This window comes from Theropithecus gelada, chromosome 2 (genome assembly GCF_003255815.1).
Source record: "Theropithecus gelada isolate Dixy chromosome 2, Tgel_1.0, whole genome shotgun sequence".
Classification (NCBI taxonomy): domain Eukaryota; kingdom Metazoa; phylum Chordata; class Mammalia; order Primates; family Cercopithecidae; genus Theropithecus; species Theropithecus gelada.
In genome coordinates, this window is record NC_037669.1 from 98569108 (window position 1) to 98595024 (window position 25917).

Here is a 25917-nt window from a genome sequence, read left to right on the forward strand (position 1 = left end):
TTCATTTTCATCACACATCCTCACTCATGACTTTCCCCTTGCTGCCCAGGGAAAAGTGAAGGCATCTGATGGGAACTATCCCAACTGCCTTCTGCCATATAAGTAGACTTATTTACCTGCACATCTGTCCTCTCTCAATTCTGTCGTTCCTGGTACCATTGACAAGCTGTTCCTTCTCTTGTCAGAGACAAACCTCTTCATGTTTCTCCAAATCTTCTTCCTGGTCCCTTCTTGGGAACCTCGCTCAAATGGTTATTTTTGCCCTTTCCTGAATCTCAAATCTTTCCTTCTCTACTAGATCCTTCTAGTCAGCATTTCAGTGTTTTTTAATTTACCACCCCCGCCGCCCCCACAACACACACAATCTTGGCTGCATATCCCCCCATTCCTAGCCATACCTCTTTAAAGAGTTATTGCTGCATACTGTTGTTCCTTTCTGGCCCACGTTACCCTTTTAGCCCAGTCTGGTGCTGTCCAAAAAATACCACTGAAGCTAATCTTGCTAAGGTTACTAGTAACTTTCGTGTTGCTAAATGCTGTGGGTATTTATGGAAAATTTTCAGTTATGTTACCTGTATAATCTTGAAGATCAATGGATATAAATCCTGCTCCTGATTACCATTAAGAAAGAATATATAGCATTGATTATACACACGTCTGTTTCAGGAGCCACATGTTTTCAAAATTACAAAAACCCACAACTAATTATGGTATTAATAATTACAGGTATGCGGCCGGGCGCGGTGGCTCAAGCCTGTAATCCCAGCACTTTGGGAGGCCGAGACGGGCGGATCCCGAGGTCAGGAGATCGAGACCATCCTGGCTAACACGGTGAAACCCCATCTCTACTAAAAAATACAAAAAACTAGCTGGGTGAGGTGGCGGGCGCCTGTAGTCCCAGCTACTCGGGAGGCTGAGGCAGGAGAATGGCAGGAACCCGGGAGGCGGAGCTTGCAGTGAGCTGAGATCTGGCAACTGCACTCCAGCCTGGGTGACAGAGCGAGACTCCGTCTAAAAATAATAATAATAATAATAATAATTACAGGTAAATAGTCAGAAAGAGTTACAAAGTATACCAGTGAACTTTCTTGAGGCGCCTTTGAATAATATTTTAAGACATTCATTTTAATCCTGAGCCTTTAGAAAAATCTGTCTTGGTTTAATTGGGCTTACGTTATAAAGATTACATTATAAAGATTTTCATCTTTATACTCAGCATGGTTTCTTTTCTTGGCAAAGGTTTTTTCAGTTGTTCCCACCAAAGTCTCATACCTTCTAGTCCTTCCTTTTTTCATCTGATGCATCAAGTTTGACTCTTTTATCTTGGACTTCTTATCACTTGCACTTAGCATTTATCTGAATCATTAATTTTTAATTGAAATTTTGCCAGTTGTCCCAATAGTATCTCCTTTTTCTTTTCTGTGCCAAGATCCTGTTCAGTAGCATGGATTGTATTTTCTTTTCTTTCTTTCTTTTTTTTTTGAGATAGAGTTTTGCTCTTGTTGCTCAGGCTGGAGTGCAGTGGTGTGATCTTGGCTCACTGCAACCTCTGCCTCCTGGGTTCAAGCGATTCCTGTGCCTCAGCCTCCCGAGTAGCTGGGATTACAGACACCTGCCACCATACCCGGCTAATTTTTGTATTATTAGTAGAGATGGGGCTTCACCATGATGGCCAGGCCGGTCTTGAACTCCTGACCTCAGGTGATCCACCTGCCTCAGCCTCCCAAAGTGCTGGGATTACAGGCGTGAGCCACTGCACCCGGCTGTATTTTGTTTTCATAGCTTTTTAGTCTCCTCCAGTCTGACACAGTTCTTCAGTCTTTGTGTTTTTCACGTCATTTACAATTTTTAGAGTGCACAGCTTTTATTTTGTGGGGTGAGGCCCAGCCTGGGTCTGTCTGTGTTTCCTCAGTAAACCTCCATAGCATCCATTGATGACTCTTAACTGTACCAGATACCTCTGTGGTGGTTGCTATGTGATGATTATCCTTTTGCATCATTCTCTTTACATCAGAGGTTGGCAAATATTTTCTGTAAAGGACCAGATAATAAATATTTTGGGTTTTGCAGGTCATAAACAGTCTCTGTTGCATATTCTTTTGCTTTCAGTAACCCTTTAAAAATGTAAACACCATTTTTTTTGCATTGATCATTAGCTATGCAAATGATTTTGATAGTTTTATATATAAGTTGGAATTCTATTTTGAGGAAGCACTTTCCCTTCTTCAACGTGCATATACGTATTTATATCAGCATGGACTCGTGGATATAGATTTTATTCAATGGGTTGTAATGTGATACTATTACTGCTACTGCTTATTATTTGGGTGCTCTAATCATCCCAGATTTGGCCAATGGGATCCTTTCAAGATGACTTCTGTGTCCTTGGACTTATTTCTGTCACTGAGCACTTCCTTAACTCCTGATACGACGTACCGTTCTGGGCTCCTTTTGTGCTCTTCCTGTGCCAGCCTTGGAATCAGTCATTTCTCCAAGAAATCCTAAGTTTTTCAAAACGAAGATCTGGGTGCTCTTTGTGTTCATTCCCTGGGGAGTGTCATTGTTGCTTCTCAGTATTCAAAGCTGGATAAAATATATGTGCCCATGCATACACATTTATATTTTAAAAATGTCTGTCAATGTACACATTTGGAAAAAACCTCATGAATTTATATTTTAATTTTAATACCTCAGAATTCTTTCTAGTCTTCCCTCTTTCTTTTTTTTTTCTCTCAAAACGGAGTCTTGCTCTGTTGCCCAGGCTGGAGTACAATTGCGCGATCTCGGCTCACTGCAACCTCCACCTCCTGGGTTCAAGTGATTCTCCTGACCCTGCTTCCTGAATAGCTGGGATTACAAGTGCGCGTCACCACATCCAGCTAATTTTTTTGTAGTTTTAGTATAGAGGCCGTTTCACCATGTTGGCCAGGCTGGTCTCGAACTCCTGACCTCGTGATCTGCCCACCTTGACCTCTCAAAGTGCTGGGATTACAGGCGTGAGCCACCACGCCTGGTCTAGTCTTCCCTCTTTCTGTGTTTGTAAATCTCTTCTCAGAGAGAAACTGGGTTCTCATTATTCTCAGTATACTTACTGATTTGTTCATTCAGTTCATTTGTTCCCCTTAGTGTAGCCAATTCCCACTGACTCCACACTGGAGGCCTCCTCCATGTTACCCCACCCTTCCTTGCTGCTACCACTCTGCTTCCTTGGGCACTCCTCAGCTCAGCACGCTCTTTTCCCTTGTTGACCTCCTTTCTCAGACTGCCATATGGATACTGGGTGGGAAGATTAGGAAGGAGTATTAAGAAAGCAAAGGGCTAGAAGTCCTCTTTGATACTTTCCTTTCCCTTAAGTTCTTCCACTTTATTGTTTACAACCAGCTGGTCAACCTGTCCTATGATTCTAACTCATCAGCATCTCTCAGATCTGCCCACATCTCTCTGCAGCTGTATGGCTACTTCCATAATCCAGGCCACGACCATCTCTCACCTGGAGTAGCTTTCTAAATGGTCTTCCGAAGTCCAGTTTTAGGCTCCACCAACTTGATTCTCCACACAAAATGAACTTCATAAAATCATATCTCCTCTTCTTACATGCTTAAACTTTTCAAAGCTTTCAATTTTTTGGAAGGGTTAATAATACTTTATTCATAGTACTAGGTAGAAGTTGAAAATTGATGACTGCTTTAAGGTAATATTAATGTTAAAAGCAGCAATTTTGCTTAGTAAATTAGTTACGTTTATTTTATTATAATGTCATACATGTTAAACTCCTTGAAATCTAGGACTATGTTTTGTTTATCTCTTTCTGTTTGATACCAGGCCTGTTGATAGCAAGTTAAGATTTTTCTTGCAAAGATTAAGAGGGAGCATCCTGCCCTACATGTGAATAGAGGGCAGAGGTTAATAAGATTAAACTCCCCTCTTTACTGGGAGACAAAGAGGAATTGGCCATAAAATTCCTGCTAATAATAAAAGGCAGGTGGGGAACGGCATGAGATCATTATACAGTTACTCTAACATCATAATCTTAAGATAAAAAATTGCACCTGCATGGTTAACAGATTTACATGAGGATTTATTAAAGACTGAGGATATAGGAACTGAGAATATGCATTTGGAAGATAATTCACACACATTCCTGGCAAGGAATGACAACTGCCTCCTCTCTGGGATGGCTTACAGAGCTGAATCTCCTTCTTAAGGTCTTTTTCGCTATTTACCTCTCAGGAGCATGTCTTGGAGGATACATTTGGTGATACAGGTCAGAATTCTTAACATGATCTTCAATATCTTGCATGATTTGGCGCTTGCCTACCTCTTCGGTTCCACCTCGTAACACTCATTCCCTCCCTCACTCTGTCTCCAAACTTACCTTCAGACATTTCCTAGGATTTCCAAGCATTTTTCTGCCTCAGGACCTTCCCCCCTTGCTGTTTCCTTTGCTTGGATGTTCTCTGCTGGTTTTTACATCGCCAGTTCCTTATTTCAGATCTCAGCTTAAGTGTCACCTCCTCAATTAGGACCTCCCTGACTCTGCTCTGTCCCCTCTAATGAACACAGCTTTATTTATTTAATGTATGTATACACAGTGTTTTTTTTTTTTTTTTTTTGGAGACAGAGTCTCGCTCTGTCACCCAGGTTGGAGTGCAGTGGTGTGATCTCAGCTTACTGCAACCTCTGCCTCCTGGATTCAAGCAATTCTCCTGACTCAGCCTCCTGAGTAGCTCAGATTACAGGTGTGCACCACCACGCTTGGCTGATTTTTGTATTTTTAGTAGAGACAGGGTTTCACCATGTTGGTCAGGGTGGTCTCGAACTCCTGACCATGTGATCCACCTGCCTCTGCCTCCCAAAGTGCTGGAATTACAGGCGTGAGCCACTGCATCTGGCCTCATGCACAGTTTTTTTCATTAGTGTAAGTTCTAGGAAGACAGAAGTCCTGTTGTTCCTTTTCTGGGCACGTGGTAGGTGCTGAGTAGATATCTGCTAATCAGATGAATGAATGAGCAGGTGGAGGATAGCATGGCTTAGTGCTGAGGGAGCAACCTGTACACGTTGTTCCACTTGTAACCATCTGGATTTCCTGCCTGTCAGTGATTTTCTGACCTATTTCTCCTAACGATCTCTTGGCTCCATAGATTGTTCTACACCAGTGTGTTCTCTCCACACCAGCAACATTAACATTTCCTGGAAACTTGATAGAAGTGTTGTTTTTTGGGCCCAAACTCAGACTTACTGAACAAGAGTCCCCCGTGGGGAGAGGCCAGTAATCTCTATTTCAACATGCTTCCAGGTGATTTTGCCTGCTGATATTTAAGAACCACTGCCCTAGTCCTTGCAGCTCTTAAAATACACCAGTGTGGCTTAGAGTAAAATATAACTAACTTGTCCTTTCCACTCAGGAGTGGCAGCGTTGGTAGGTATTGGTAGTTGGAAGGAGTGGACCTGACTTGGGGAATGTGTTGAATAGATAAAAGTGATTCTTAGACTTGTTGGGATTATAGGGAAAATCTCTATAGGGACCATAGTGAGAACCAGAGAAACCTGTAGAGTTGGATTGAGTACAGTGGCTCCTATGAGAGAGGTAGCTAAAGTAATCATAATTACTGAAGTGCTGAGATGAAAAGGTGTCAAAAAGTGAAGAAGTATGCAGGATAGTGGTTCTCACTGGGGTTGGAGGGGAGCTTTTCAAGCAACATTGACTACTTCCTCTTCTCTGTCCACCCCCTGCCCCTATTCTGATATATCTTAAGATCTCTCAGGGGTCAGATAAGAGTGTGTGTAGTTTGAAAAACCTCCCAGGGTAATTTCATATGACATCAAAAAATCATTTGAAATACCAAAAAGAAATGGTTCTTAAACGTTTTCTTCCTTGGCGATTCTGCTCATATGTTTCTAACAGATATGCAGCCTTCAATTTTGAGTGAGTCTGTTTCTTGGAAACTGCTTTTATTGAACAGACTAAGAAAATTCAAATTCTGGAGGTAACACTAAATGTTCTTTTCGAAGTAAATTTTGAAGTGAATTTTGAACTGGAACAATTTTTTCCAATTTTAAAATATAATCTCAGAGTCTTTTTTTTTTCTTGAGACGGAGTTTTACTCTTGTTGCCTAGGCTAGAGTGCAGTGGCATGATCTTGGCTCATTGCAACTTCCACCTTCCGGTTTCAAGTAATTCTCCTGTGTCAGCCTCCCGAGTAATTGGGATTACAGGCACCCGCTAGCAGGCTAGGCTAATTTTTGTATTTTTGGTAGAGATGGGGTTTCACCTTGTTGGCCAGGCTGGCCTCGACCTCCTGACCTTGTGATCTGCCTGCCTCAGTCTCCCTGAGTTCTGGAATTGCAGGCATGAGCCTCTGTGCCCGACCAGACTCTATTTTAATAAGTAAATGTTTAAAAATCACATCACTGAAGATCAGATTTGATTTGATTTCTTTTTTTTTGATTCAGAAAATACAAGTACTAGTGTGCTGGTAAGGCTCTGTGCATCTTCTCAGTTGCTCAGAAGCCTTCAACCGAGTTTGATATTTAGAAGTGAATTAGAGTGTTTTCTGCATGAGCTTTTCAAAACGGAAAGTCTGTTAGGCTGTTGCACGGCATTCTGAAGAAGATCCATTCCATTTGTCCAGAAGTAGTCTGGGAAAATCTTTTATTAAGACATTTCCCCATCATAACTGGGTAGGGATTTTATATCAGTGGAAAGTCGGTTTTGCAGTGCCAGCTCCTCCAAGAATTGTTATAGTGCTAATGAGACTTATTGTTTTGCTGTGTTGAAGTCATTGCTGAGAGAATCCTAATTTGCTAGAAAAATTCTGATCTTTAGCGACATCACTTCAAATGATCTTTTTTTAAAAAAAATACTTGGATTAGGAAAATAATTAAACAATACTGTTTTGATTTCATAAACAGCAATTTTAGATTCATTTTTAAAACTTTCACAATTTTTATTTTTTAATTAAAGAATGCTTTTTATACACACACACATACACACACCCCTACCTCTCAAAATTTTAGAATTATAACCAGATTTTTAGAATGGAATTCATTTTTCTATTGTGTTACATGAACACAGAGAAAAAAATAAAGTGAATTCATTTTTAATATTCCTTTTTTCAGATATTGCTACTATTAATACTTTTCTACCAAAACTCATGCAATTTGGAGTTTAGATTTGAAGAGCCCTAGTTTCGTATTTTCTGAACCATATCTAATTTACCCATCTGTAGCTTTTTTGAAAGAAAGAGGACACACTGAAAAGTTATTTGAAAAATGCCCAAAGCAGAGTTTAATTATTTGATTGAATGTCATTCTGATATGGATATCTCTAAATGAATAAAAATCCCTGGTATATGTTTGAAATGGAGTCAGTGATTATTAATTCTATAGGTGTTTGTAGAATTTTATAGGTGTTTCATATGATAGTTCCACAAGGAAAGGGACTTGTTTTTAGGGAGAAGTATATAGTTCGTGCTCTACAAATGCTCATTTTTTCAGTGTATATATTTACTTGTTTATTTCAGAAATGGCAGTAAATGTATACGTTATTAATTCAAAAATCTCCCATAAATGTTTATTTCAATACAAGTTAAAAAGTATCTAATATAGTCATTGGCATTGGAGTGCAACTTTAAATATTACTATAAAGTAATATGCATTTACTGGAAAAATTTGAATGGTATAAACGTGAAAGATCGAAGGTTCTTTGTGGCCCCATTCCTACCTCCCACCTCTCAGTCCTGCCCTCAAGAGGAAGCATCTGGAAAAAAGTCCTTCCTTGTCGTGAGTTATATTTACCTTTTCCTTTCTGGCTATAATAAAGTCATCTTGGCATTTTCATAAAGATTGGAGCTGGATGCAGTGGCTCACACCTGTAATCCCAGTACTTTGGGAGGCTGAGGTGGGCAGATCATCTGAGGTCAGGAGATTGAGACCATCCTGGCTAACACGGTGAAACCCCGTCTCTACTGAATGACATTTAAAGGAAATTTATTCTTGGAGAGAAAAAGGTTTTTAATTTTTTTCTAAGATGATTAAGAAAATGGAAATAGTTTTCAAAGTCTTGTATCTTTTTTATATCTCCCTCCCTCCTGTCCCTCCTTTTGACATCATTATTTGTTTGTTTTATATTTGATCTTTTTGTTATTAATCAAGGTTATAAATCTGTTTAAAATATAAATCAGGGAGAGAGAGCTTATATGATATTATAATGAGTGTTTTTATAAAACTATTCCTAGCTTAAGCTTATTTCTCTCTTTGGAGTCTCTCATGTACACATGGAATGTCATCATGTCTTTCTTTTCCTTAAAACCTTTCAAGACCTTCCCTTTCCTTATGGCATAAATTTTTAAGTTCCTAGCTTTGTTGACCAACTCTGGCTCCAGCCTGCTTTTCTAGATAGATCATAAGGTTTTCTTCTTTCCTACTGTGTACTTCTTTTTCTGCACTTGATAAATGTTCTAATTGCATCAGACAGCTTACATGTTTATGTCTCCATGTGAATACTTGTTCTGTTCTCTCAAGCTTGAATTTCTTTTTAACTCACTTGTTCACCTATTTCCCATCTACCCTTCAAAAACTGGCTCAGCGTCATCTTCTTTATATACCTTTTGTTGACTTTTTCTTCCTTTCCAAGCACAATTAATTGAGCCCACTTCTATTCCAATACTTAATACATTCTGTTAGCTGATTTTAAGTTTCATGTCTAATAGTCTGAGAGCAATTTAGGAATAGTCTGGGGTCTGATTACATCAGTTTAATTCCCTGCTTTGCTACTTACTAGCTATATGCCTCTCAGCAAGTTACTTAACTACTGTATGCTTTAGTTTTATCATCTATAAAATGAAGATAATAAACTACCTTTCTCATATTTGTTAGAAGAATTAAATAATCTTCAGATATTTACAGATAGTGTTCCTCACATTATAAACAATAAATGCCAGATATTCACTTTTACAACTGTTTTTCAGCACTTAGTTCATTATCTGAAGGTATTTGATAATGTGTTTTATTAATTAAAGGGAAATTTTTCTATATAGGTTTATGGATTTATCAATTTAATGGTTATTGCTACAGTAGTCTCTAGTGTTTTAAAACAACTTTAGCTTTTATTGGCAGCCAGATTGTTTTATTTTTAAGTTTGTTGAAAATTTCCAACTTTCTTGTGCCAAAATATGTAATAAAAGAGCCAAGTAAGCACCTTCTACTCCTTGACACAGAAGCCTGTGTTACCTTTCAGGGGAATGATTGATGCACTTGGAGTTGCCTGACAGATCTGTTCTCTTGTCTTTGTAGGCCTTGTGTAGAATCACTCGCCATTCTCCTACTGCCTTCCAGAATGTTATTGAAAAGGTGGGACTGAATTCAGTAATAAACTCCCTGGCCTCTGCCATCTGCAAAGTTCAGCAGTACATGTTGACCTTATTCACTGCCATGTTGTCCTGTGGGATTCATCTTCAAAGACTAATCCAAGAAAAGGTTTGACTTAGATTTTACCTGTTACTCTACATTAAAAATTGTTGTTTCTTCTGCAATTTTAGTGGTTCTGCAAGTAATGTCGTGTTTGTAGAATTCATTTTTCATCCCAAGAGGCCTTTTTGAACTTTGCCAAACCTTTGTACCACAGAGTGTTCATCCGAACATGTTATAAGAGCCTTTTAGTGATTAAAATAGAAATTCTTTAAATGGCTTCTGCCTGCTTGTCCCATTTTGGTAATGTTAAACTGGAAAATGTCTCAGTGCTTCCTATATACTGGCATTTCTTATGCCTCACCAACTCCAGCTTCCATCTCTTTCTCCCATATCCTTTGCCTTTTTTGGGGGAGGAGTCTCTTTATAGTTTTCTGCTTACGCTCTCCTATTTTTATTCCTTTCCTTGTAATACCCTGCCAGTCAAAATTATACAGCCCCCATTCTGTTTTTAACCTATCCTCTTCTAGTCCTTTATATGCCTTTATTGTATATACAGTAGAGTTTGTAAGTATTAAATTCATATCACTGAACTGTATAGTGATAAACAGGTCTCTCTAGTAGCCTTTCTCGAAGTGTCTTCTCTAGCTCCTTGCTAAAGGGTGATCCCTGGACCAGCAGCGTTGACATCACCTAGAAGCATGTTGGAAATGCAGACTTTTAGGCCCCATGCAGACCTGCTGAATCAGAATCTACATTTTAGTGAGATCTCTAGGTGATTTGTTTGAACTTTATGGTTTGAGAAGTTCTGCCTGAAAATATTAGTGTTTGATGTTGTGTTAACAGGTAAAAAATAAAGTAGGTCTGGCTATATATAAATTTGGAAAGCAATGAGTCTAACTTAGAAATATTTTCAGTTGTACAATTTTTCCCAGTTTTTAATATGCTAATGTGTATTGTGATTGTGAATTCTCATGAGGAGAATGTAGTGTGCAGCATTATTTCAACCAGTCATTCCTTTTTTCCTTTTTTTTTTTGAGGTGAAGTCTCACTCTGTTGCCCAGGCTGGAGTGCAGTGGCGCAATCTCGGCTCACTGCAAGCTCCGCCTCCCGGGTTCACGCCATTCTCCTGCCTCAGCCTCCCAAGTAGCTGGGACCACAGGCGCTCGCCACCAAGCCTGGCTAATTTTTTGTTTTTGTATATTTAATAGAGATGGGGTTTCACCGTATTAGCCAGGATGGTCAGGATGGTCTTGATCTCCTGACCTTGTGATCAGCCTGCCTTGGCCTCCCAAAGTGCTGGGATTACAGGTCTTTTTTTCTGTAAGAGGTAGAGAGGTGTACCTTTCAATTCAGAGTTTTGCGAAACGTGTGAAGGTAACACTGCTTAGAAGTGTGGAATGGAACCACTTAAATACACTGTTTACCATGGTTCTTCTGCTTTAAATGAAACACATTTTGGTTTTTATGATGAAACTTAAAATTTCAGTAACTATTATGAATAACCCTCAGATTTACATAGTAAACTTGATCTGTGGAAGTCCAGATAGAGGTAAACCACTTCTTGTCTTTAATTATTCTGATTTAGATTCTGCTAAGAAATTTGTGCCTCAGAGAAAGTATTTTTTTCTAACAAATCTATGTGTCTCGTTTTGCTATTAAATTTTCACTCATTAAATGTTCTTATCATTATATCAGAAAAAGTAATACTTGAATAATTTTACCATGTAATCCATGGTTAGAAAGGCTGAGAGTTTTAGAAAAATGTGTGTGTGTGTATGTGTGTGTGTGTGTTTTACCCTCAGCACAGGCATGGATTGATTGAGTTTCAAATATAGTATTTCACAAAAGCAGTAAAATAGGTTGTATGTTAATATAATTTTAATTATTTATCATATATAACTACTATTCCACATGTCTTAAGGAAATGAGCAATTGCATGGAATGATAAGCAGTCTTTTACTTTTGATTGCTATTGGTACATTAAAAAAAGTTTTTATTGTGGTAGATAACACATAACAGAATTTATCATTTTAATCATTTTTAAGTGTACAGTTCAGTAGTATTAAATATATTCACATTGTTGTGAAACAGAGCTCCAGAACCTTTTTATCCTGCAAAACTGAAACTCTATACACAAGAAATATTTTGGGTGGTGGTGGATTTTATTTGAATCTTCTATTTTAGAGTACCTCTGACACTGAATTGGCAGGGGGAAGAAGGGTGCTACATTGATGTTGCTGGGTTGGGATGGAAGCATAGATCCCCAGTGGACTGCTTTTGTCACCTCAGGAGGTAGAAGAGCTCCTCATCACTGCTGGGTGAGAGTGCGAGGCCAGGCTTTCCACCAGGACTCCTCTGATGCTACCCTGGCTGCTGAGGGGGAAGGATCCTCATTATTGCCTCCACTGATACTGGTGGAGTGGAACGGATGCCTCATCACTGGGGAAACATTGTGCAGCATGATGGAAGACTCTCTATCGTTTGGTTGGGATGAAAGCCCCAGCTCCTTGCTTGGTCTTTTGTGACACCACTCTGGCAGGAGATAATGTTGGGGCACCTTGCCATGGTCACATGAGGTTGGAAGTCTAGGCTCCCTACTTGCTCTTTGCTGGTGTGGTTTTTCCATGGTGCTTGGCTGAAGTAGAGTAGCTATTTTCTAAAAATTTTCTGTCTTGCCAGGCTGCCCCTCTCTTGGTCCTTTGGTTTGAGAGAGCTGTTTTTTCTTGTGTGTTTGTGTATGTATACCTGTTGGTGTTTCTAGGCTCTTGGATTTTTCAACACCCAATCTGGGATATAAGAAGCAAAAAGACAACTCAATGAATGCATTGCTGTATTGATCCTCAGGTTTCAAGGTCTCTAGGTGGTCTTCTGCCTTCTTTCCATGTATCTGTCATATTTGTTTTCTATATACTGTCCAGAGTTTTTGGCTGTACTTAGTGGTAGGAATAGGGAGAAGTGCATCTTCTCTCTCATCTTGTAGTTTTTAAAATGTATCTGTGACACCCTCAAAAATGTACAATGAATTTTTATTTAGAATGCAAGGTTCTATTTTAATAAAAATATTAACAAAATTAAAAAAAATTACAATATATTGAACATTTGCTTTTTTTTGTTTTTTTTTCTTGAGACAGGGTCTCACTCTGGTTGTCCAGACTGGAGTACAGTGGTGTGATCTTGGCTCATTGTAGCCTTGGCCTTCTGGGCTCGGGTGACCACCTCAGCCTCCCCAGTGGCTGGGATTACAGGCGTACACCGCCACATCTGGCTCATTTTTGTATTTTTTTATACACATGGGGTCTTACTATGTTGCCCAGGCTGGTCTTGAACTCCTGGATTCAAGCGATCCCCCGTTTCAGCCTCCCAAGGTGTTGGGATTACAGGTGTGAGCCACCATGCCTAGCCCTGAACATTTACTTTGGGCCAAATGATTTTCAACTCTGGGTCTTTCACAGATGAGACAGTGTGTTGAGTAATTTTGTCAAGTTCTTGGAATGTATAAGTGCTAGATATAAGTGCTTATGCCCTAACAGGAGGAGCTGGTAATAAACAAGAAAACACAGTAATTTGGGATGGTTTTAGTGCGCTGAAGAACATAGAACAGGATATGTGATAGAGTGACTGTTAGGGGCAGTGTCCAGGTAGAGTGGAGCCAGACATTATTAGCCTAGGTTGGGACGGAGAACAGTCAGCGGAGACCTCTCTGAGAAGGTGCATTCTGGCCTTGGATGATAAGAAAGAGCTAGGAATGTGAAGATCTAGGGGCAGAACTTTGTGGTTCAGCCTTCATGAAGTGTGAGAGATCTTAGGGAGATGTGGGAAGAGAAGGTCAGCAAGGTTGGAGCACAGCCAGCAGGGAGGAAGGGACACGGAAGAATCTGGGCAGCTGGAAGAAGACTCAGCTCAGGTAGGGTCATGATATTGGCCTTCCTAAGGGGTTTTAGCGCAATGATCATTGTCTTCGTGTTACTTAAAGAAAAGTGAGTGTCTTTGTCTATACATGTCTGTACATGTATGTTTGAGGTGCAGATTTACCAGCCTTATTATTGATAGATTAGAATGAGTGGAAGAGGGAGAGACCCAGGAGCAAATACAAAGTTGCTTCCTGTTGAACAGGGAGAAGGAATTCTATGTGTTGTTTTTTAGCGGGATTGATGCTCATATATTATGGTCTTTTACAATGGAAACCCAGCCTCCAAAAGAGTTCATTCCCTTCCTTTTAAATAAAAGAAATTACTGTTTGCTACAGAAAACTTAGAAGACTCTAAAGAAGAAAACAAAATCAGCTGGAATCTCACTACCCAGATATAATTATTGGTGACATGTTGGTTTATCTCTTTTTAGTTTTCTGTCTGTGTCTATGCATTTTATGCACACATTTACCAAGTTAAAATAAAATTGTATTGATTTTTCTTGCTATTTTCATGGGTGTTTTACTGTGTCATTAAATATTCCTCAGGGACATTAAAAAAACTTGTTATATGATTTATTTTGTGATGCACCAATAATTTAACTCTTCCTCCACTATTGAACTGTTTGGCTCCTGTTTTTTGGTTGCTACTCATCATAATACGATGAACACCCTGTTATCTACATCTTTGTGTTCACCTCTAATAGATTACCTCAAGTGTTACATACATTTGTAAGGCGCTGCATTAATGTTGCTAGATTGTTCTCTGGAAAAGTAGATTATGTGGGTACCATTTACTTGTAATTTAGCCAGTAATCGTTTAAGCCACATGCTGTATTTTCTTATAATAAAACCCAGAGTTTAACGTTATTTAATTATCAGTATACTTCATGTTTTCATAGTTATTTGTAGTTCATAATCTCTGATTCTCCATTTGAAATTTGTAACTGTAGCCAGGTTTTCATCTTAAACTAACTAGGTGGTAGAGTCTATTCTCTTCTGAATCATACACATTTTCTTGAGTGGATATTTATGTATTGAAGGAACTTGTTCAGTTCACACTGTCATCTGCGTTAGCTACTTGGGTGTCAGTGTCCTTAGATGGTTATTATTTAGCAGCTATTTGGATGAGTAGCCATTTGCATCATGAGCGGTTGATTTATTTTGTGTCATCATCTTTAAAATGATTTGCTTGCCCATGGATGTGCTTAATAGAAGAAGGTTTCTTTATCCAAAACAAGTGTTAGTCCATACACTGTGATGTAAAAAGTGAACAGTCATAACCAGAATGAGAGGGGACTTTTGATTAAAAATCAAAGTGACAAACCACCTTTTTCCATTTTTTTCCCCTAAACACTTAATAGGAACCTTTTTTTTTTTTTGAGATGGAATTTCACTTGATTTCCAGGCTGGAGTGCAATGGAGCGATCTTGGCTCATCGCAACCTCCGCCTCCCGGGTTCAAGCAATTCTCCTGCCTCAGACTCCTGAGTAGCTGGGATTAAAGGCATGCACTACCATGCCCAGCTGATTTTGTGTTTTTAGTAGAGATGGGGTTTCTCTATGTTGGTCAGGCTGGTCTCGAACTCCCAACCTCAGATGATCTACCTGCCTCGGCCTCCCAAAGTGCTGGGATTATAGGCGTGAGCCACCATGCCTGGCCAATAGGAAACTTTTTGAACTATTGGCAGATGGTACTTTATATATGATTCTTGAATCACTGCTAGATGTAGGGAATTGATTACCTTTTTATAATTGAGATGCTTGAATGACTGACCAAGAAGCTTCTGGAAGACCTGATCAAGTAGAAGAAAGAACCTTGTAGGTTAGGTATGAGTTTATTTACTAATCCTTGTACTCCAAACCCTTTTATTTTTCTAGTTTACTTTGTAGTCATTTTTCTGATACTTCCAAGCTGTTAATGTTTCCTGCAAATATTTCATTTTCAAGGCTGGAGGAGTTTGAGAGTTCATGGTTGTTTCCTGATGTTTATTGGGGAGAAATATGTTGGATGAGCTTATTACGATTTTCTATAATTATAATATCTGAAAACTTAAAGTAGTCAATGCTAATGTACTTTAATTGTTATCAGACTGTATAGTGACAAATTTTAGGATTCGTATGAGTAGTATAGAAATTCAAGCTGGGCACAGTGGTATGCACCTGCAGCCCCAATTACTTGGGAGGCTGTGACTGGAGGATTGCATGGACCTAGGAGTTCAAGGCCTGCCTGGACAACATGGTGAGACCCCATCTCTCTCTCTCTCTCTCTCTCTTTTTTTTTTTTTTTTTTTTGAGACAGTCTTGGTCTGTTGCCTAGGCTGGAGTGCAGTGGCGTGATCTCAACTCACTGCAACCTCCGCCTCCTGGTTCAAGCAATTCTCATGTCTCAGCCCCCCAAGTAGCTGGGCTTATAGGCATGAGCCACTGCATCTGGCTAATGTTTGTATTTTTAATAGAGACAGAGTTTTGCCATGTTGGCCAGACTGGTCTTGAACTCCTGGCCTCAAGCAGTCTGCCCTCCTCAGCCTCCCAAAGTGCTGGGATTACAGGTGTGAGCCACTGCTCCTGGCTAAGACTCCATCTCTATTTAAAGAAAAAAAGAAAATTCAGAATATATGGAATACAGAACACCAAAGACCAAAGTTAAACATTTATCTCTCTGAGGTAATCACTGTAAAAAATTTGATATATATCCTTTCAAGTTCATACTTGCTATGCATATATATACATATATACATGTATACGTTGACATATTTCCCCCTTCCCTGCTGTCATGCTATTAGAGTCTTTTTTTTTTGTAGAAATTTGACCAACTCTATGTTCTTTGCTGGCACATATTTCTCCTATTCAGTGATGTGTTACGAATGTGTGTTTAAGTCAATTTATGCAACTATTCAATATCATTTTAAAAGGTTACGATATACGATCATATGAAGATATTACAATTTATTCCAACAGTTCCCTTTTGTACATTTAATAATTTCTATTGATTTGCCAGGGAGAACATTCTCATGGCTAAATCCTTTTGTATGGACATCCTTAATTATTCCCTTAAGATAAACTTTTAAATAAAGTTGCTGGATTAGCCTCATTTCTTAAAAAGTTTTTTTTTTTTTTGAGATGGAGTCTCGCTCTGTCGCCCAGCGTGGAGTGCAGTGGCGCAATCTCGGCTCACTGCAAGCTCCACCTCCTGGGTTTATGCCATTCTCCTGCCTCAGCCTCCCAAGTAGCTGGGACTACAGGCGCCCGCCACCACGCCAGGCTAATTTTTTGTTTTTGTATTTTTAGTAGAGACAGGGTTTCACCATGTTAGCCAGGATGGTCTCGATCTCCTGACCTCGTGATCCGCCTGCCTCGGCCTCCCAAAGTGCTGGGATTATAGGCGTGAGCCACTGTGCCAGGCTGTAACATGGTAGTTTTTTTTTCTTTTTATTATTTTACTTTAAGTTCTAGGGTACATGTGTACAACATGCAGGTTTGTTACATATGTATACATGTGCCATGTTGTGTGCTGCACCCCTTAACTCGTCATTTACATTAGGTATATCTCCTAATGCTATCCTTCCCCCCTCCCCCCACTCCCCGGCAGGCCCCAGTGTGTGATGTTCCCCACCCTGTGTCCACGCGTTTTCCTTGTTCAATACCCATCTATGAGTGAGAACATGTGGTGTTTGGTTTTTTGTCCTTGTGATAGTTTGCTCAGAATAATGGTTTCCAGCTTCATCCATGTCCCTACAAAGTACATGAACTCATCCTTTTTTATGGCTGCATGGTATTCCATGGTTTATGTGTGCCACATTTTCTTAATCTAGTCTATCATTGATGGACATTTGGGTTGGTTCCAAGTGTTTGCTATTGTGAATAGTGCCACAATAAGCATACGTGTGCATGTGTCTTTATAGTAGCATGATTTATAATCCTTTGGGTATATACCCAGTAATGGGATGGCTGGGTCAAATGGTATTTCTAGTTCTAGATCCTTGAGGAATCGCCACACTGTCTTCCACAATGGTTGAACTAGTTTACAGTGCCACCAACAGTGTAAAAGTGTTCCTATTTCTCCACATCCTCTCCAGCACCTGTTGTTTCCTGACTTTGTAGTGATCGCCATTCTAACTGGTGTGAGATGGTATCTCATTGTGGTTTTGATTTGCATTTCTCTGATGACCATTGATGATGAGCATTTTTTCATGTGTCTGTTGGCTGCATAAATCCTTTGCCCACTTTTTGGTGGGGTTGTTTGATTTTTTCTTGTAAATTTGTTTAAGTTCTTTGTAGATTCTGGATATTAGCCCTTTGTCAGATGGGTAGATTATAAAAATTTTCTCTCATTCTGTAGGTTGCCTGTTCACACTGATGGTAGTTTCTGTTGCTGTGCAGAAGCTCTTTAGTTTAATTAGATCCCATTTGTCAATTTTGGCTTTTGTTGCCATTGCTTTTGGTGTTTTAGTCATGAAGTCCTTGCCCATGCCTATGGCTTGAATGGTATTGGCTAGGTTTTCTTCTACAGTTTTTATGGGTTTAGGTCTACCATTTAAGTCTTTAATCCATCTTGAATTTATTTTTGTATAAGGTGTAGGGAAGGGATCCAGTTTCAACTTTCTACTTATGGCTAGCCCGTTTTCCCAGCACCATTGATTAAATAGGGAATCCTTTTCCTATTTCTTGTTTTTGTCAGGTTTGTCAAAGATCAGATGGTTGTAGATGTGTGGTATTACTTCCGAGGGCCCTATTCTGTTCCATTGGTCTATATCTCTGTTTTGGTACCAGTACCATGCTGCTTTGGTTACTGTAGCCTTGTAGTATAGTTTGAAGTCAGGTAGCGTGATGCCTCCAGCTTTGTTCTTTTGGCTTAGGATTATCTTGGCAATGTGGGCTCTTTTATGGTTCCATATGAACTTTAAAGTAGTTTTTTCCAATTCTGTGAAGAAAGTCATTGGTAGCTTGATGTGGATGGCATTGAATCTACACATTACTTTGGGCAGTATGGCCATTTTCACAATATTGATTGTTCCTATCCATGGGCATGGAATGTTCTTCCATTTGTTTGTATCTTCTTTTATTTCGCTGAGCAGTGGTTTGTAGTTCTCCTTGAAGAGGTCCTCTACATCCCCTGTAAGTTGGATTCCTAGGTATTTTATTCTCTTTGAAGCAGTTGTAATTGGGAGTTCACTCATGATTTGGCTGTCCGTCTGTCTGTTATTGGTGTATAGGAATGCTTGTGATTTTTGCACATTGATTTTGTATCCTGAGACTTTGCTGAAGTAGTTTATCAGCTTAAGGAGATTTTGGACTGAGACGATGGGGTTTTCTAAATATACAATCATGTCATCTGCAAACAGGGACAATTTGACTTCCTCTTTTCCTAATTGAATATCCTTTATTTCTTTCTCTTGCCTGATTGCCCTGGCCAGAACTTCCAGCTCTATGTTGAATAGGAGCAGTGAGAAAGGGCATCCCTGTTTTCAAAGGGAATGCTTCCAGTTTTTGCCCATTCAGTATGATATTGGCTGTGGGTTTGTCATAAATAGCTCTTATGATTTTGAGATACATCCCATCAATGCCTAGTTTATTGAGAGTTTTTAGCATGAAGGGCTGTTGAATTTTGTCAGAGGCCTTTTCTGCTTCTATTGAGATAATCATGTGGTTTTTGTCTTTGGTTCTGTTTGTATGATGGATTATATTTATTGATTTGCATATGTTGAACCAGCCTTGCATCCCAGGGATGAAGCCAACTTGATTGTGGCAGATAAGCTTTTTGATGTGCTGCTGGATTCGGTTTGCCGGTATTTCACTGAGGATTTTTGCATTGATGTTCATCAGGGATATTGGTCTAAAATTCTCTTTTTTTGTTATGTCTTTGCCACGCTTTCGTATCAGGATGATGCTGACCTCGTAAAATGAGTTAGGGAGGATTCCCTCTTTTTCTGTTGATTGGAATAGTTTCAGAAGGAATAGAACCAGCTCCTCATTGTACCTCTGGTAGAATTCAGCTGTGAATCCATCTGGTCCTGGACTGTTTTGGTTGCTAGGCTATTAATTATTGCCTCAATTTCAGAACCGGTTATTGGTCTATTCAGGGATTCAACTTCTTCCTGGTTTAGTCTTGGGAGGGTGTATGTGTCCAGGAATTTATCCATTTCTTCTAGATTTTCTAGTTTATCTGCGTAGAGGTGTTTATAGTATTCTCTGATGGTAGTTTGTATTTCTGTGGGATTGGTGGTGATTTCCCCTTTGTCATTTTTTATTGCGTCTTGTTTAATTCTTCTCTCTTTTCTTCTTTATTAGTCTTGCTCGCAGTCTATGAATTTTATTGATCTTTTCAAAAAATCAGCTCCTGGATTCATTGATTTTTGAAGGGTTTTTTGTGTCTCTATCTCCTTCAGTTCTTCTCTGATGTTAGTCATTTCTTGCCTTCTGCTAGCTTTTCAATGTGTTTGCTCTTGCTTCTCTAGTTCTTTTAATTGTGATGTTAGGCTGTCAATTTTAGATCTCTCCTGCTTTCTCTTGTGGGCATTTCGTGCTGTACATTTCCCTCTACACACTGCTTTAAATGTGTCCCTGAGATTCTGGTGTGTTGTTTCTTTGTTCTCATTGGTTTCAAAGAACATCTTTATTTCTGCCTTTATTTCGTTATGTACCGTGTAGTCATTCAGGAGCAGGTTGTTCAGTTTCCATGTAGTTGAGCGGTTTTGAGTGAGTTTCTTAATCCTGCGTTCTAGTTTGATTGCACTGTGGTCTGAGAGACAGTTTGTTATAATTTCTGTTCTTTTACATTTGCTGAGGAGTGCTTTACTTCCAACTATGTGGTCAATTTTGGAAGATGTGCGATGTGGTGCTGAGAAGAATGTATATTCTGTTGATTTGGGGTGGAGAGTTCTGTAGATGTCTATTAGGTCCGCTTGATGCAGAGCTGAGTTCAATTCCTGGATATCCTTGTTAACTTTCTGTCTCGTTGATCTGTCTAATGTTGACAGTGGAGTGTTGAAGTCTCCCATTATTATAGTGTGGGAATCTGAGTCTCTTTTTAGGTCTCTCAGGACTTGCTTTATGAATCTGGGTGCTCCTGTATTGGGTGCATGAACCATTAGGATGGTTAGCTCTCCTTGTTGAATTGATCTCTCTACCATAACACTGTAGTTTTGTATGTACTTGCAAATAGCTATAGTGCCAGTAAAAAATGTGATAAAATTAAACTCTTGCACATATGCCAAAAATATTTTGATTTAACACTTCATTAAGTGCATGATTACAGTCTCTATATCTTTTGATTTACCTTTCTATCTTTAAAATTTTCAGCTGAGATACTTAGAGGTCACATAGTAAATTAAGGTTTTCTTTTTTTACTAATATCCGTCTTTTTAAATTTGGTGAGTCACAGTAAGTTATTTTTGGGTTCTTGAAAGCTGTGTCTGTGTTCTAAATTTGAGTGCAGAAATCATGCCACTTACAGAATATGCTTTGTCTTCTTACATCAGAGTGTCTGGTAGAAGGTGACTGTTCTTGGAACTTAAAAAATCTAAACAGGACAAGAACAGAATCTGGAAAATATTTCTGTTTCTGATAATATGGCTGAGTAGATACTCTGCAAACCCTCTCTCATAAAATAGACATGCCAGATAGTCCTTGCAAAGACATACTTGAACTTGCCAAAAAAAGAAAAAATTCAGAATCGCTAAGAATGAAGATGAAGTGAAAATCAGAAGGGCTACTATGAGAATAATGGGGAGGCAGCCCCAGTAATCAAGGGACGTGTGCATGTGTTCAGTAAAAGGTTTCAAACCTAAAAGAAGTTGAGAAAAATAATATAATTGCCCTACATATACACATCATCAACAATTTTTTATTCATGGTCAGTTTTTTTTTTTTTTTTTTGGTGGAGTTTTGCTTTGGCTGGAGTGCAGTGGCATGATCTTGGTTCACTGCAATCTCCACTTCCTGGGTTTAAGCGATTGTCCTGTCTCAGCCTCCCAAGTAGCTGGGATTACAGGTGCCCGGCACCACGCCTGGCTAAATTTTGTATTTTTAGTAGAGCTGGGTTTCACCATGTTGGCCCGGCTGGTCTTGAACTCCTGACTTCAGGTGATTCACCCACCTCAGCCTCTCAAAGTGCTGAGATTACAGGCGTGAGCCACTGCACCTGGCCATAGCCAGTTTTGTTTCATTTATATTCCCACTTCATTTATATACATTGGTTCTTCCTCTGAATTATTTTGATGCAAAATCTATACATCGTATCATTTTGTAATTACCTTATATGTATCTGTAGAAGACAAGGAATTAAAAAAATAAATATATTCACAATGTCATTAAAGACGAAAAAATTAATATGTTCTCAAAATAGCCACAAATCCAGTCAGAGTTCACTTTTTTTTTTTTTTTTTTGAGATGGAGTCTCTCTCTGTCGCCCAGGCTGGAGTGCCTGGGTTCACGCCGTTCTCCTGCCTCAGCCTCCCAAGTAGCTGGGACTACAGGCGCCCATCACCACACCTGGCTAATTTTTTGTATTTTTAGTAGAGACAGGGTTTCACCGCAGAGTTCACATTTTCTTGACTTTCTCATAAAAGATTTTTTCTAGGTTATCTATTTCAATCAGATATCTGTTTGCAAATATTGGTAAATATGTCTCCTCTTCTCTCTGTCTCTCTATCCTGTCTCTTGCTTTCTCTGTCCACATATATAGAGAGAAAAATGTATTTTTAAATATGTATTTGTATAAATACATATTTTTCTATCTATAAATCTCTCTCTCTGCCTCTATCTTCTCTTTCTCTGTGTTTACCTCTCTTTCTTTATATCTCTGCTTATTGATGGATAAAGGGTTAACAAAACCTTTCCCCCTTCTGTGTGGAAATTTGAATTTCAGTTAACAGAGAACTCTGTGTCTCTGGGAACCCGATAAGACCAACCTGTTATTTGTATTATCAAGCAGGACTGCTTGTGGTAAAAATGGTCCCTGATTGGTAAATTGCATCTAAGCTGGGAGAATGATAATACTTGGTAGGAAGTCACAGCTTTCGGGCTCCCTTAGGTGGGTGCAGTGACTCTGGTCTCTATGGAAACTCTGGAAGCTATGGCTATGGAGTTGTTACAAGGTAACTTGGTGTTTGTGTGGTTGGAAGTTCCTAAGCCAAGGTGGCTCCCATGCCTACCAAGCGTGGCTCTCTTCTTAATGCATCTGAGCTGTGCTTTCCAGGCTGCTGCAAGGACTCCCACAGGAGAAGAGCATCAGTTGTAGCCCTGCTGGCAAGCTCAGGTTCCTGAACAAACTGACAGATAATGTGATCTTGGGTAGTCTTTTGAATCTGTGTGCTTTGTTGACTCTAAAAAGGCCTTTGGTGGGTGCTGCGATATTTTCTCCCTAAAATTTAAAAGATAGCATATCTTTTATATTTTTAATATAATGTTTTATATTTTTATATACAATTATATTTTAATATATCTTTATATTTTTAATATAAAGATAAAAAATAGCATACACCATTGTGCACTTTATTTATTTTTGACCTGGGGTGGGGTCTCACTCTGTCACCAAGGCTGGAGTACAGTGGTGTGATCTTGGCTCACTGAAACCTCTGCCTCCTGGGCTCAAGCTGTCTTCCCACCTCAGCCTCCAGGGTAGCTGGGACCACAGGTGTGCGCCACCACACCTGGCTATTTTTTTGTATTTTCGGTAGAGACCGGGTTTTGCCATGCTGCCCAGGCTGATATCGAGCTCTTGGGTTCAGGTGATCCACCTGCCTCAGCCTCCCAAAGTGTTTCCAGACTGTTGGGAATTACAGGTGTGAGCCACTGCATCCAGCCCATTTTGTACCCTTTTAAACTTATCTCAGAGTTAATTTCATATCTGTTTATAGAAATGTTCTTCATCTTTTTTAAAATTAGCACTTTGTAGTGTGACTGTACCACATTTTTATTCAACTGGTTTTTTATTGACATTTGAGTGTTAGATCTTTTTTTTTCTGACATTGTAAGACTAAAATATGAAAAGAAAAACTTGAAAAAAATTTAAAAGAAAATTTACATAACTGTCTTTGTGATCTTGTAGGGAAACTTTTCTTAATGATTAGTATACAGGATATGAAAAATAGCCTAATAATGAAAAGGAAAAGTTAAGACAAAATGGGCATAGGAGGTGAAGAGTTACTTTATAGAAAAAGAAATTGGAATGGTCAGTAAACTTGGGAAAAGATACTTGAACTAGAAACTAATGGATAAAATGAAAGTTAAAATGACTATCCTATAATCTTCAGTTTGGCGAACTTGTAAGTCTGACAGAATTGCTGGCAGAGATATGGGCCAGTGGAAACTCACCTAGGTAAAGTGGAGTGCAATTTTATAATCTCTAATGAAGTTGAAAATGCACATACCTGAGCCAAAAAATACAAAAATACAAAGAAATTTGGAAAAATTGTTTATCACAGTAGTGTTTGCAGTAACATAAGGTGATGCAGAATGTAAAAGTTAACCAACAAGAGATTGCATAATTAAACTCATATCCATGTGGTGGAATATTATACAGCAATTAAAAATGAACAAACTAGATTGAAAAGAATAACATGGATAAATCTCATAAAGAAAACTTTGAGTGAAAAAAAGCAAGCTGCAGAAGGATATGGGCAATATAATAACTACGTGAGTAGTTCATTTCCATATTTATGTTGTGTTAATGTTTCAATAAAAAGGAGTTGTCACCTGAGTGCAGTGGCTCACGTCTGTAATCCCAGCACTTTGGGAGGCTGAGGTGGGTGAATCACCTGAGGTCAGGAGTTCAAGACCAGCCTGGCCAGCATGATGGAACCCCATCTCTACTAAAAATACAAAAACTAGCTGGGTGTGGTGGTGCGTGCCTGTAATTCCAGCTACTCAGTAGGCTGAGGCAGGAGAATTACTTAAACCTGGGAGGAGGAGGTTGCAGTGAGCCCAGATTGCACCACTGCACTCCAGCCTGGGTGACAGAGCAAGATCCCATCACCATTTAAAAAAAAAAAAAAAAAAAAAGGAGTTGTCACCATACATATATTATTTTCTTATATTCATTAGCATGTGGATATGGATATTATTAATACTGTAAATTATTTTGTTTAGTGAATGGTTTAAAGATATACTTTTTGTCCAAATAAGTAAAATACAATTGTTTAAAAATATAAATCTTTATATCTCTTATGGATACATGGTTATGTAGTGGTAACCCACCAGAGTCAGCATGCTTGCTTCTGAGGATAGAGGGAGGGCAGTAGGATTGGAGAGAGGTAGGCTTCAGTTGTGTCTCTCTAATTCACTGTTTCTTAAAAAGGATTTGGGCTTACAAGTTTCAAATATTAAGATTTGATAAAGTTAAATGGATTTTAAAAAATCACCCTACTGTATTGTATCCTTGAAATGTTCCATAATTTAAATGAAAGGATTGGTATTATATATGTACTTGAGTTGCTATAATGTTTTACATTTTTCTTTGCTTCACTTGTGAATTTTTCAGTGACCTCTGGGGAAGTTTCAGTCATTTTCTCTTTGAGGGATTTGTGTGTGTCGTAGTGGCAGTGATGGTATTAAGTATTATAGTCTTCCTACCACATGGGTAGCTTTTACTCACACGCAGTATGATTGGAAAGGAAAAGCACTGTAACATCTCACAGATATTCATGATTTTTTGTTGTTGTGGGAAATGAGGGAGAGTTCTTATTTCAAAAATTCTTATGTGCTTTTTTGGTGTTTACTAATAATATTAGTAATGATAGAATGTACAAATATTAATTTACATTTCCTGAGTTTTGTCATTATTTGTAATTCTATGGTTCCTTTTGTTCTTTAGAAATGTATTTGAATACAAAAACACTGTGACAATGTATTCTTTCTTATTTCATCCCTTCTGAAACTTTACAGAAAGTTCCAGAATACACTGAATTTTAGGAACTCCGTCTCTCATTGAAAACGGTATGGATTATTAAACTAACTTTGAACTTTACCACATATTTTAATGGAAATATTCTGACAGATTATTATGTGGTATTTTATAATTGACAAAGATAGAATGTGATTTAGGCATGCAAGGGAGTAGGGAAACTTACTACTCGATGGAGTGAGCTATTATTATAGTAAGCCGTATTATTAGCTGGAGTATTTGGTGTTTCAAATATAAGAAAAATTTTAGTTCTCTCTTAATATTTACAAACTTGTTGTCATCTTTCAATCTACAGGTCTTCGTGGATGATTGTAGCCATAGTTGTTTTGTTTGTGGAGAATCTGAAGTTAACTAAAAAAAAAAAAAATACTTCTTTAGAAATTCACCTTTCAAAAGTAACGTAATATTCCTCATGTAAAAGTCTACCAGGCTCTCTCCTTTACCCTATTTACTTATGATTCAGAAAGTATCATTCTGGCTAGGCGTGGTGGCTCATGCCTGTAATCCCAGCACTTTGAGAGGCTGAGGTGGGTGGATCACTTGAGGCCAGGAGTTCAAGACCAACCTGGCCAACATGGCGTGACCCTGCCTCTACTAAAAATACAAAAAAATTAGCCTGGCGTGGTAGTGCATGCTTGTGGTCCCAGCCACTTGGGAGGGTGAGGCAGGAAGATCACTTGCACCCGGGAGGCTGG

At 38.8% G+C, this 25917-nt stretch overlaps 1 protein-coding gene across 4 annotated transcripts in view; it reads left to right on the forward strand.

Moving 5' to 3' along the window:
• ULK4 (unc-51 like kinase 4) overlaps positions 1 to 25917 on the forward strand; it is a 696865-nt gene that overhangs the window by 155692 nt on the left and 515256 nt on the right. For all 4 annotated transcript variants that reach the window (XM_025376619.1, XM_025376622.1, XM_025376621.1 and 1 more), the window contains one exon: positions 9295 to 9477. In XM_025376619.1, coding sequence (XP_025232404.1) covers positions 9295 to 9477 — 183 coding nt within the window. The remainder of the gene's footprint in view (positions 1 to 9294; positions 9478 to 25917) is intronic.